The 13,397-nt window shown below is 45.3% G+C and overlaps 1 protein-coding gene across 2 annotated transcripts in view; it reads right to left on the bottom strand.

Moving 5' to 3' along the window:
• Positions 1-10,579: 10,579 nt before the first annotated feature.
• LOC132883046 (uncharacterized) overlaps positions 10,580-13,397 on the bottom strand; it is a 33,416-nt gene continuing 30,598 nt past the window's right edge. For both annotated transcript variants that reach the window (XM_060916182.1, XM_060916181.1), the window contains 12 exons: positions 13,253-13,358; positions 13,020-13,147; positions 12,889-12,933; positions 12,732-12,791; positions 12,595-12,624; positions 12,440-12,484; positions 12,225-12,284; positions 11,931-11,975; positions 11,617-11,849; positions 11,306-11,465; positions 10,708-10,817; positions 10,580-10,609 (listed from right to left, as the gene is read on the bottom strand). In XM_060916182.1, coding sequence (XP_060772165.1) covers positions 10,586-10,609; positions 10,708-10,817; positions 11,306-11,465; positions 11,617-11,849; positions 11,931-11,975; positions 12,225-12,284; positions 12,440-12,484; positions 12,595-12,624; positions 12,732-12,791; positions 12,889-12,933; positions 13,020-13,147; positions 13,253-13,358 — 1,046 coding nt within the window. In that variant the 3' untranslated portion in view covers positions 10,580-10,585. The remainder of the gene's footprint in view (positions 10,610-10,707; positions 10,818-11,305; positions 11,466-11,616; positions 11,850-11,930; positions 11,976-12,224; positions 12,285-12,439; positions 12,485-12,594; positions 12,625-12,731; positions 12,792-12,888; positions 12,934-13,019; positions 13,148-13,252; positions 13,359-13,397) is intronic.

The raw sequence follows: 13,397 nt of genomic DNA, 5'->3' as shown, positions 1-13,397 counted from the left end.
TGCTGCAAGAGATCCACGGTGCAAAGGAGGACGGGTATCTCCCCGGCCTGCTTTATCTAGACACTTCACGTGGAATCGGATCAATTGTGGACAAACTTCCATACGGGCTCCAGGAGAAATGGATGTCTCATGGCTCACAATACAAAGAGGAAAATGATGGTTGTTTTCCTCCTTTCAGCTACTTCTGCAAATTCATATGTAAAGAGGCCAAGAAACGTAACGATCCAAGTTTCAACCAGTACAACAGTCAAATGCACTTAAAACTTGAAAGGCCCTACCAAAAGAACTTTCACTCAGCTAAACCAATCGTAGTGCACAAGACTAACATTACGCCCCCCAACAAAGACTTTAACAAGAACTGCCCGCTGCACAACAAACCCCACCCACTAAAGAAATGCAGGACATTCAGGAACAAGCTACTGGACGAAAGAAAGGCTTTTCTCAAGGAGAAAGGAATATGTTTCAAGTGCTGTTCGTCAGACACTCATCTCGCTAAGGACTGTAAATCTACAGTAAAGTGCTCTGAATGCGGCAGTACATACCATGACACAGTCATGCATCCTGGTCCTCCACCACAAACAGACAGGGCTCCTTCTCCTGCTAAAGAGGATGGCGGGGAGGGAGAAAATCCAGACAACACAGCAGTAACTACAACTTGCACAACAGTGTGCGGTCCAGGTCAGTGGGGTCGTTCATGTTCTAAAATATGTCTCACACAGGTGTATCCTAAAGGTGACAAAAACAGTGCAGTAAAAGCTTACGTTATTCTTGACGACCAGAGCAATCGTTCCTTAGCTAGGCCGGAGTTCTTCGAACTTTTTAACATTAGAACCGAACCTGTCTCTTACCACCTGAGAACTTGCTCTGGGCTAGTTGAAACATGGAGCAAAATGGCTGAAGGCTTTCAGATAGAGTCTTTAGATGGGTCAGTAGTAATCCCACTGCCACCTCTCATTGAATGTCAGGACATTCCTAATAACAGAAGTGAAATCCCAACTCCAAACGCTGCACTGCACCAGCCACATCTCAAGTCCATTGCAAAGTACATTCCAGAGTTGGACCCTAAAGCAGAGATACTCCTGCTGCTAGGACGAGATGTTTTGCGTGCACACAAAGTCAGGGAACAAGTCAATGGCCCTCATCATGCACCCTTTGCCCAACGCCTAGATTTAGGGTGGGTAGTAATCGGGGAGGTGTGTGTAGGTAATGTCCACAAGGAAACAGTCAGCTCATACAAAACAGTGATACTTGAAAATGGCCGTCCAACAGTCTTTGGGAAATGTGATAGCTTCCTGCAACTAAAAGAAATGTCACACACAGCTAGGCCCAGCAAGGCACCTGAACTAACGCTGGGACAAACAGCTTTCAATCGCACTGAAAATGACAACAAGCTAGCTCCCTCCATAGAGGACACTCTCTTTTTAGAGATAATGGACAAAGCCATGTACAGAGACGACGACAGTAGCTGGGTCGCCCCTCTACCCTTTAAAGAGCCTCGCCAACCAATGCCAAACAACAGAGAGTTAGCACTCAGTCGATTTTCCTCTCTCAAAAGGAGCATGCAGAGGAAACCCCACATGCAGCAACAATATGTGGAGTTCATGGGAGCCATCTTCTCAAATGGTCACGCGGAAGTAGCACCTGATTTAAAGCAAGGAGAAGAGTGCTGGTTTCTTCCGACATTCGGGGTTTACCACCCTCAAAAGCCCAACAAGATCAGGGTAGTTTTTGATTCCAGCGCCCAACACTCTGGCGTCTCACTCAACAACGTACTCCTCACAGGCCCAGATCTTAATAACAGCCTCATTGGGGTACTCCTTCGCTTCCACAAAGGACCTGTCGCTATCATGGCCGACATACAGCAAATGTTTCACTGTTTCATGGTGCGCAAAGACCATCGTAACTACCTCCGTTTTCTGTGGCACAAGGACAATGATGTTAACAAGGAAGTCATAGACTATCGCATGAAAGTCCACGTGTTTGGCAACTCACCGTGTCCTGCCATTGCTGTTTATGGACTGCGCAAGGCCATTCAAGCAGGAGCAAAAGAGCATGGGACTGACACAGTCAAGTTCGTGGAGAGGCACTTTTATGTAGATGATGGCCTCATCTCTTTGCCCTCTCCAGCCGAAGCAATCGACTTGCTCCAAAGGACTCAAGCCTCACTTGCTGAGTCCAACCTCCACCTGCACAAGTTTGCTTCCAACTCTCAGGCGGTCATGCAGGCCTTCTGCCCTGAAGATTGTGCAGCAGTAGTAAAGGACTTAGATCTTGGTGGCGAAGAAACCCAGTCACAGAGAAGTCTGGGTCTCATTTGGGAAACTATGACAGACACTTTCACTTTTTCAGTGGCCACCACAGACAAGCCATTCACACGGCGCGGTGTCCTGTCATCTGTTAATAGTGTCTTTGATCCAATGGGCCTATTAGCACCAGTCACAATCCAAGGAAGGGCTTTGCTCAGAGAACTCACTTCTGAAAATTCAGATTGGGACACTCCACTTCTGGAAGACAAGCAAAGCAAATGGGAAGCTTGGAGAGGTTCCCTCAAAGACTTGAAAGAGCTTCATGTCCCGAGAACGTACACAACAACCTCTCTGAGTCAAGCAAAATACAAAGAACTGTATCTGTTTTCGGACGCTTCAACCAAAGCCATAGGCGCTGTAGCCTACTTAAGAGCAGTCTTTCCAGACAACAAAGTCGAGACCGGATTTGTCATGGGCAAAGCAAGACTAGCCCCTCAGTCAGAACCCACTATACCAAGACTTGAACTGTGTGCCGCCATCTTGGCAGCAGAGATGGCTGATCTAATTCAGGATGAGTTAGACATTCAGTTTGATGCAGTTCACTTTTACACGGACAGTAAGGTAGTCTTGGGCTACATCTGCAATGAGTCAAAGAGATTCTACACATATGTTCACAACAGAGTGCAGCGCATTCGTCAGTCTTCAAAACCGGAACAGTGGCACTATGTGCACACCGAGGAAAACCCAGCGGATCATGCATCTCGCTCGCTCACAGCAACTCAACTAACAAAGACAACTTGGTTCACTGGACCTTCCTTCATTCGTCGTCCACCTGCAGAAACAAAGCAAGAAAGCAAAACGTTTGAGTTAGTTGAACCAGACAAAGACTGTGAAATCAGACCACAAGTTAAAACTTGCGCCACTCACCTCCAAGTACTCACCTGCAAACGCTTTGAACGCTTCTCCACCTTCAAGTCCTTAGTCAGAGCAGTAGCGTTCCTCATTCACATCGCAAAGTCTTTCAACGGCACAAATCCAAACAGTGAATGCAAAGGGTGGCACAAATGCAGCTTACCTCGAACACAAGATGAAATGACCAAAGCAAAGCACATCATTCTTCAAAAGGCTCAACAGGCCGCCTTTGAAAAAGAACTGTCTGCCCACAAAGCTGGCAAACCAATTTCAAAACAGAGCCCCTTGCTGAGACTCAGCCCAGTCCTTCACAACGACCTCATTTCAATTGGAGGCCGTCTCAAACACTCAGAGCTTGAGAACTTTGAAAAGAGCCCAATTGTTCTCCCTAAAGACAGTCACGTCTCACTCCTGCTCACTCGTCACTACCACGAGCGGGTCCACCACAAGGCCGTCATCTGACGGACGGGGCAATAAGGGCAGCAGGACTGTGGATAATAGGTGGCAAAAGACTCGTAAACTCAGTAATCCACAAATGCATCACCTGTCGCAAACTACGTGGAAAACAGGAAGAACAACGCATGGCAGATCTTCCACCAGAACGACTGAAAACATGTCCTCCCTTTAGTTACGTCGGCCTTGACGTTTTAGGGCCATGGACTGTCACTAGTAGACGTACTAGAGGTGGACATGCACAAAGTAAGTGCTGGGCCATCATGTTTAGCTGTATGAGTTCAAGAGCCGTTCATATTGAGGTGATCGATTCTTTGGACACGTCCAGCTGCGTCAATGCCCTGAGACGCTTCTTCTCACTAAGAGGACCCGCCAAAAAACTATTATCGGATCGTGGCACTAACTTCATCGGAGCTTCTAAGGAGTTAGGCATGGACAAGACACTTGAAAACTATCTAAAGGACCAAGGCTGCAGCTGGGAATTCAACCCACCACACGCCTCTCACATGGGAGGCTCCTGGGAGCGAATGATCGGTGTTGCTCGGAGAATACTGGACTCTATGCTGCTCCAAAGTAAGGTACAACTCACTCATGACATGTTGTGCACGCTCATGGCCGAAGTCACTGCAATCATAAATGCACGGCCGCTCCTTCCAGTTTCTTCCAACCCCGACAATCCTTTCATTCTATCTCCATCAATGTTGCTCACCCAGAAATCTTGCCTTCTTCCACCTCCTGGAAATTTCATGGACAAAGACCTTTACACCAAGCAATGGAGACAAGTTCAGGCTCTTGCTAACCAGTTTTGGACACGCTGGAGGCGAGAGTACCTGCCGTCACTACAAAAAAGACAAAAATGGACTGTTTCTCGAAGGAATCTTCAAGTTGGTGACCTAGTTTTGCTGAAAGACAAGCAGGCCCCACGCAACAGCTGGCCCATGGCTAGAGTCACTGCCACATTTCCTGGAAAGAACAGTCACGTGAGGAAGATTGAGATCAAAGTAAGCGATCAAGGCAGTGTAAAGACTTTTATGCGACCAGTCACCGAAGTCATTCTTCTTCTGCCAATGGACACTTCTTGCAAAGTTTAGTTAGCTATAGTGGCCTACGAGGCCAGGCGGGGAGTGTGTTGCCCTTAAGGCAATTGTTTTTCATTCTCATCTCATTATCTCTAGCCGCTTTATCCTTCTACAGGGTCGCAGGCAAGCTGGAGCCTATCCCAGCTGACTATGGGCGAAAGGCGGGGTACACCCTGGACAAGTCGCCAGGTCATCACAGGGCTGACACATAGACACAGACAACCATTCACACTCACATTCACACCTACGGTCAATTTAGAGTCACCAGTTAACCTAACCTGCATGTCTTTGGACTGTGGGGGAAACCGGAGCACCCGGAGGAAACCCACGCGGACACGGGGAGAACATGCAAACTCCACACAGAAAGGCCCTCGCCGGCCCCGGGGCTCGAACCCAGGACCTTCTTGCTGTGAGGCGACAGCGCTAACCACTACACCACCGTGCCGCCCGCAATTGTTTTTCTTTAATAAATAATTTCATGTGTTTAAAATATGGTACAAGGCTAAAAACGGTTGTAATTTCATTAAGAAGTGTTTTACATAAATATTTCGTGTTTATTTGTGCTTTTGGTTAAATATAGCGAAATAATATTACTTCCGGTTTTGCCGCGCGACTTCCGGTTTCGGTGTTCTCATGGTAAACAAGACGCATGCTATGGCTGGCTTGACTGTCATATGTCCAATCTGTCTCCATCCACCTTGAAGTATTAACAAGGCAATGCCGTAAGTTGTGAAAAGTGTTTATTTGATGTCTAGGCAACTATATTTTTGTATTAGTTTGGAGAGATGCGAAGTTTATGCACTTTATTTTTGTGATTGTATCAGCTCATGTTCTCAATGCATTGTACTGTATTGCTGCAGTTTTCACCATCCGAAGAGGGAAATTAAAGCCTCAATAACACGTCCCCTGTGGTCCCGGTCCTTCTTTGGTGGTTTAACTCGGTGTCATATCGATGGCGCTATACGGCCCATGGGTCTAGTCGGGCGTATACCCGTTGAGTGTGGATGCGACAGTTTGTAAGAAGGAGCCCAGGAGCCTCCTGCAGGATGATGCCAGCTGGGGGGCCAGGCTCCACCACCTCACTTGATTGACTCAGTTGTAGGGTGAGGAGGATGCACAGGATTCCGAGGGAGTCCATTCTGTAACATACAGAAGGATTTCTTTTATTTTATTGGGTTGATAAATATGATCGGGAATGTTAGTGTACGCTTAAAAATAAGTGACTCATACAAGCTAAGTAGACAGGATGGGCCTAGCTATCGTCCACCCCCTTTTGGAGTGAGGACTGTTCAAAAAGTTTGCTTCGATTATTACGGACCCATCGATATGAGAGCGTTTAATTAGGCTGGGATGTCCTAATGTGATACACGACGGGGAACGGTTTTCCCACGATCGAAAGGTCTCAACCAGAATGGTAGGAACTTCTTTGAGATTCGGGCGTAGTAGGCTTTGTGTCCTACACTCGAATCGAGATTCTTTTGGGCACCTGTAAAGATTGACTGTAGGTGGCGTCGTAGGTTGGCGACATATTGATGTGCGGTGTATGCAGTTGCGACGCTCATGGCCTCTGGTTCGTATAGGAGATGCGGGGGAAGAACCGTCTCTCGCCCAGTCATCATCCCAAAAGGTGTGACTCCAGTGGTGCACTGAGGGGTGGACCGAATGGCCCTTAGCACCAAGGGAAGTTTCACATCCCAATCTTTACCATGGTTTGTGACATACTTCTGCAGCATGCTCACAATGGTTTGAATGGCTCGTTCAACCTGACCAGAGAATTGAGGGTGGTACGCGATATCGGATTTCGCCTCGACGCCTAACATGTTCCACAGCGCAGCCATTACACCAACAGTGAAATGGGTGCCTGTGTCTGAGTCGATGGATAGAGGGAGGTTTTTCAAAGAATTGTGGCCACTAGGGGGAGTCGCGATGTTGGATGTTTCGACACCGGACTCGGTGTGCAAAGACATGAACTGAAGTTCATCAGAAATTTGATCTCGCGTGGCACTTGGTTGATCAGTGTTTGCACTAATCTCATTGCAACGAGTTTGTGCATGTCTTGTGGGATCCAACGACTGTGGGATTTTGATTTGTGTAAAGCTGACTAAGTTTATATTGCAGGGCTTGGTTGGGATTGGGTCGCCTTGTGAGAGCCGTGTGTCAGAGATGGTGGTGAAGACTTTAGCGCACGTGAGAGGTGCGTTTTGTGTGTTTGCCTTCGCCACCGGGGGGGCCCTACATCCTGACCCTCGCCTGCTGTTTCAGAGGGATCTCCTCCCCCTTTCACGAGGTCTACTCGTGGCTCCTGGCCTAGTCATGCCAGTGGATAGCTTTTGTCATTTTTCTTGAGCTCTTTTGTTTTATCTGTTGAGGAGTTTGACTGTTCCTGTAACAGTCTTCTAAATTCAGCCAAACAGGCCTTCAAAGAGTCCAGCTCTGACTGGGACTCGTCAGGTTGGTTGGTCCGAGTCACTGTGTTGTTCATTTCTACCTCTACGTGGGTAGCTATGGTCGGAACGCTCCTGCCATCTCTGGTCAGAGCGGGGATTACGGTTTTGCTGTTTACCATTTTGTTCCTTATGACCATTCTCATCTGATGAGCGGTTGCCATGGTCACTGTGGCCTTTCCATCGGTCTCTCCTGGCCTTACCTTGCCGATTCTCCCACTCACCTTGGTGATGGCTCGACAAGGGGCGGTTTGGACCGGAGTTTCTCCAGGTGGGTCCCCCTTTCGATGCTTCACCTCCTTCTAAGGTTAGCGGGGGCTTGTCCTCACCCTGGAGGCTAAGGACTCTGGGGTCATGATCGTTCCTGTTTGTGGGTTTGATGATGGTCTCCCAGGTCATTTGGGCTAGCTGCCTAGTTTCCTTCATGGAGTAGAAACCTTGTTGACACGTCAGTGTGACATGATTCCGCACGCTTGGGTGGAGGTTATATAAGAAGAAGGATTTGAAACCTCTATCTTCTTCCAAGCCTGGTGCGCTACTACCCTGGAAGTAGGCAGTACGTAGCCATCTATAATATTCACGAGGTGCCTCAGACCGTTTTTGTTTGATTTGTATAGCACACAATGTCGCGGAGGTTTCATCCGTGTATGGCGCATATTCTTCCCGCATGTAATTGCGAAGTTTCGAATAACTATCGCGAACGTCTGGTGGTAGTGTTTCTAAAAAGGCACGGATGCTACTACTGGAGGTTTTCCAGATTAGTTTGAGTTTTTCTCGCGTTGTGGCTTTCGGTAGGTCTAATAGGCATTGGTCAATTTCTCGTAAATAATCATTTACGTTTGTTCTTTTATTATCGGGATCGAATCGCTCGATATCTTGGGCAAGTAGGTCAATTTGCCGTAGGCGGAGGGCTTGGTGCGCGTCCTTACGCGACTTCTTTTGCTCTCCTGAGTACTCACTGTCTGAGCTACTCTGGAATCACTCCCGCTTCGCACGAGATGCATGGTCTGATTCATCTGAAGATGGATCAGGGAAACTGTAGCGCACTGACCTAGGTGTGCTCTACGGGCCTGGGCTCGGGATGAGCGCAGGACGGCTCCATCCTGGCTAGACGACAACGGAGTCGTGTAGCGAGTTGATGGAGTTTGGTGGGATGTCTGGTTCTCGGCCAGGTAATCCACGGTGTCCGGTTCGGACACCGCTTCCTGCTCTAAGCTTTGATGCATGGGTGGGGGTTTCTCGCGCCCCCCACGACCTTCATCAGGGGTCTGCTCCTCAGCAGCCCTTACGGCACCTTTCTCGGCTTTCTCTAGCCTTTCGGCGCACTCATCGAGGGAGTCCTTCAAGAGGCTACGCTCCCTAGATAGATCATTGACCTCGGCTGTCAGCTCGGCGTTGCTGATGGTCAGCCTGTCAACCTCTCTGCGCAGGGATCTGATCTCTTGATCAGCATCCTGGAAGTGTAACAAGAATAGTTTACCTAGTGCATCTTGGACACTGATTGTTGTTCTCTTTGGATCTCTCATTTGTGCTATTGAGTTGATTATGCCAGCTTGACACTCATGCCAACTCATGCCCCTAATGGTTGCCCTATCGGAGTCAGAGCAGTGAATGAGGTCTGCGATGACCTCAAAAAGGGACACATCTTGCCCGTTGTCTTCAGTTTCTGAGGCACAAGGGGATGCCATTTTAGCTAGATGAGGTATTGGGTAATTAATCAATCAATGAGTTAATTATTAATCAATTATTATTAATTAATATTAACTATGTAATTAATTAATGATTTATTTGTTTGGAGATGTTCTCTTATCCTAAGTTATCAATAGGTTGTGAGAATTTGTGATATGATTATCATACTCCTGTTTTAACACACCTGGGGTTAATCAAACTGGTAGGTTATCTGTTGCACAATACTTAAGAAGTCGACAAACCAATCATCCTCACACAGGGCACCACTTATGTAGGTGTAATTAATGATTATGGATATGTAGATTGGTATCAAATGATCACTCTTTAATAATTACATGAAATCAGTCTCATTAAATTTGAAGGTTAATAGTTAAAATGAATCAATCCTATTGAATCGTTTAATTTGACTCATTTGAATTGGAATACCATAGAATCAGTCTCATTGAATTGGTTGAAGTGAATCATTTAGTGAATCAAGTGAATCATTTAAAGAATCAATTGAAGAATCGTTTAAATTTTGATAATTCAAATTTTATCACTTACCAAACTGCATCTAATTAATTATTCATACACCTTAGGAGTTCTTTGACAATGTGGGCGACTTCAAGTATTTAGAACAACAGACAATGACACACTTTCAATAATAATGGAGTTTATTATTAAAAAGATAATAAAAATTTTAATAAAAAGAAAAGGAAAAATTGGAACAATCTAATAGCAGCAGAATTGAAATCTTCTGTAAACAGAGTGTGTGTGTGTGTGTGTGTGTGTGTGAGAAAAGAGAGAGAGAGACCTTGGCTCTCTCTCGAAGTTGGAATGCGTCCGTACCAGGACGTGCTATCTGCAATCTTGGAGGAGGGGAATCCTCAAAGTTTAGTGAGCACGTGTGTGTGTAAGCAGTTTTAGCTTGTGAGCTAACAGAACAAAAGAATTTCTAACTAGCCATGTGCTTCCAGGCCTAGTGTGTAAAAGCTGAAGGCTTTAATTAAAATTAAACATTCAAACAGTCATCTGTAGTTTATATGGCTTTAAATGTAAACAGGAGAATTACTATCAAGGTTGAATTAAACTCAGGACTTATGATGTTTAGCTAATACTGAGATACAGGACCACGTGTTCAAACTTAGTGTGTGGAGGCAGGGCCCAAATCTGCTCCTTGTTGAACAAAGGAGCTGGCTCTGCTTTCCCAGATAGCAAAAGGGCGTTGATTCGACGGGGAATCATCGGCATGTTCTTCGACCATACGCTGTCGAATCATTGTGGATCACCGGTGTTGATTCAACACCGCTTTGCTCATACGAGTTTGCGTTGAAACGACGTTGAAAAGTGGATGGTGGCCGACAGAGAATAGACCCCCTTTCACCCTTTATTCAACTACGGATTTCGGTCGATTTATAGTTTAATTTTCGGCGATGATTCATCCAACTTTACTTCCTGTTTTATGTACAACAGGAAGGCTACAAATTAAGCAAAACAGGCTAAATTAAACTAGCTAACAATAAAGCATCGGGGCTCTTGCCTAGGATGAACACACACATGCATACTTCAGCCATGAAAGTGAAACTTAATTTATATCAATGTGCGTAGGCTACGTCCTGTTTAATGTACAACAGGATATAAAAATGCATGCAACAATGCACCTCTCCTAATGTTGGTCAAGCTATCTAATGAGGCATAACTTTTAACATTTATAAGGAACAGAACACACTTGAACAAGTTCTTAGAAACATTTTATGATTTATTTATAATTTATAATTGTGGCCTATTCCTCCTGCGGCGCAGACACCTGTACATGGAAACAGAAAAACATAACCAAAATTAATTTGATGCAGCATTGATAAAGAAAGTCAGCAGTAGGCTATGGGTTTCTAAATGCCACCCTACCTCACGTCTCCTCATCCCTCCCTCTCTCTCTGGCGCATACTTAAGCCACTTCTTGATTGCGTCACTAAAAGTAGCGTGTGTGCTCCCTGGCAGCTGCTTTTGTAGAGCATCTGAAAGAAAAAGAACAAAACAACATTGAGACTTTGCATGGTGATAATTGTTAAAGTTTGAGTTGTTAAGACTATGCACGTCACACTCTAGTGGTAGGTGGCAAGTAATGGTACTAGTACAGAAAATATATGTAAAAATCAGAAACCATAGATGTGAATCTTGTGACAATTTAAACGGGATTAAAAAAAAAAAAAACATTTTAATTTCCCCATTGACACAAAGCGGAAATAGAAATGCCACTACCGGACCGTTCGTCACTCAGTCAGCCTCCCTGGACTTGCCTGCACACCTGCTTTTTCTGAGTAAGGCGCCTGGTGAGTTTCTTAATCCTTTGCATCTTTCACAATATGTTTTTCGTTGTCGTTATAATCGTAATGTTACAGTTAGTGAAGGAGTTATCAAAGAACGTTTAGAAGTAGTGTGCAAGTACTTGCGACAGCTTACTATTTTACCCTCTTTTACAGCTTTGTGCACATGCATAACCTACCAAACAGGACATCATGGATCTTGGTGTCCTTAAACGCAGTTTTTTCCCCCTTTCCAGCCCAGTTAAATTGGCTGGCGAAGCTGTTGACCAGGAGGCTACGCAGCATCCGCCTCACTGTGACCCCTACGTCGGTTCCTCCACAAAGGGCTAAGGTAGACACCTGATAGAATAAAATGTAGCATGAAGACAATAATGAGAAAGTATTCAGTGTTTATCATTATTTCATTGATTCACAATGATATTAAGTATTTGTGTTTCTTTTTGCAGGTGTTGCAGATGACTGGAAAGGAAAGGTAAGACTCAATAAGTACCATTAGCTGCTTTTGTTTGGCATCTTCCTTCACCAGGGCCTCTGCTGCCAAAAACTCCTCCATGGTGGAGAGTGGGAGCTTGATTAGGGGCGATGTCTGGGGTGTGTCTTGTCTCCCCATCTCTCTCCTTAGGGCCCTGACCTCTTGCGCCAGCCTTCCTACTTCCCCCTTCAGCTCCCTGTTTTCCTCCCTCAGCTGGCCAAGGAGAGCGATGACTGTGCTGATGCCCATGTCTGTTAAGTAACACCAAACATTAGGACTTTTATTTCATATTGCTGGTCATTTTTGAACAGTGATTACAGTTGATGACTCACCACGCAGCAACTGATTGTTCCCCTGTTGCGATGGCAGAGGTGTGGCTGAAATATCAGAGAGTACAATTTAGTTCACTACAAGGTGTGCCTTAATTTAAATTTCTGTTCTAAATTTACAATTTTCATGTTGATTGATTGATTTCCTCTTTGACTTAATGGAAGCGGTGACGTGGCTGGGGTGAATCTGAAAAAATTGTATAGTCAGTTGATCAAAATGCATCTACATAGATATTTGTTTGTCGTTTTGTTGTTTTTTTGTCGTTTTTGGCATAAATAAAGGCAATGCATAGTTACCATGGGTTAGTGGCTGGCTGTGAAGGAAAGGGCCTGGCGGGGTTTCTGAAGACGGTGAATCTGAAAAATAGTAAGCAGTCAGTTTTCCTCCCTCAGCTGGCCAAGGAGAGCGATGACTGTGCTGATGCCCATGTCTGTTAAGTAACACCAAACATTAGGACTTTTATTTCACATTGCTGGTCATTTATGACCAGTGATTACAGTTGTGGACTCACCACGCAGCAACTGATTGTTCCCCTGTTGCGATGGCAGAGGTGTGGCTGAAATATCAGAGAGTACAATTTAGTTCACTTCAAGGTGCGCCTTAATTTAATTTCTGTTCTAAATTCACAATTTTCATGTTGATTGATTGATTTCCTCTTTGACTTACCATGGAAGCGGTGACGTGGCTGGGGTGAATCTGAAAAATTGTATAGTCAGTTGATCAAAACGCATCTACATAGATATTTGTTTGTTGTTTTGTTTTTTTAGTCGTTTATGGCATAAATCAAGGCAATGCATAGTTACCATGGGTTAGTGGCTGGCTGTGAAGGAAAGGGCCTGGCGGGGTTTCTGACGACGGTGAATCTGAAAAATAGTAAGGAGTCAGTTGATCAAAACATATATCTTCACTTACTCATTGGTATTTTAATTTCTGGCATAAATAAAGGAAATGCATAGTTACCATGAGTTAATGGCTGGCTGTGAAGAAACAGGCCTGGCTGGGTGTCTGAAGACGGAAATGAAAGCATTATTATTTCAGACAACTTCTAGGACTTTAGTAGAACAACAACAACAAGTGGTACAGATAGTCACCTTCATTAAGGGAGGGGAATTGCCACTCGCTGTCCAGCTGAGTGGCGTCAATAGATGGTGGCCTCCTCCCCCTACGGCTTGGTCCTGCCTCCTCCTCGCTGTCCTCCTCCAAATACCTTTTGTTTGGTCTTTAAAATAAACCCAGGACCTTACTGACACAGCTCAAAACACAAACGAAACCGTAATTGAACTTATAACTGCAAGTTGTGATTTAAAAAAGAAAACACTTTTACCGTCTTTTCCTTGGCCCCATCTCACCATCATCCGATTGCAGGTCTGCTGTAAGGCAGCCTTCCTCAAGTGATCGGGTCAGGTAACGTCTTGCTTTGGCAAAGGTGCCTGAAAGGGAAGGCAGTCTTAATGAAATTGGCTTAATGC

Source organism: Neoarius graeffei, chromosome 3 (genome assembly GCF_027579695.1).
Source record: "Neoarius graeffei isolate fNeoGra1 chromosome 3, fNeoGra1.pri, whole genome shotgun sequence".
Lineage (NCBI taxonomy): Eukaryota > Metazoa > Chordata > Actinopteri > Siluriformes > Ariidae > Neoarius > Neoarius graeffei.
This window is presented reverse-complemented; position numbering and strand designations above follow the sequence as displayed.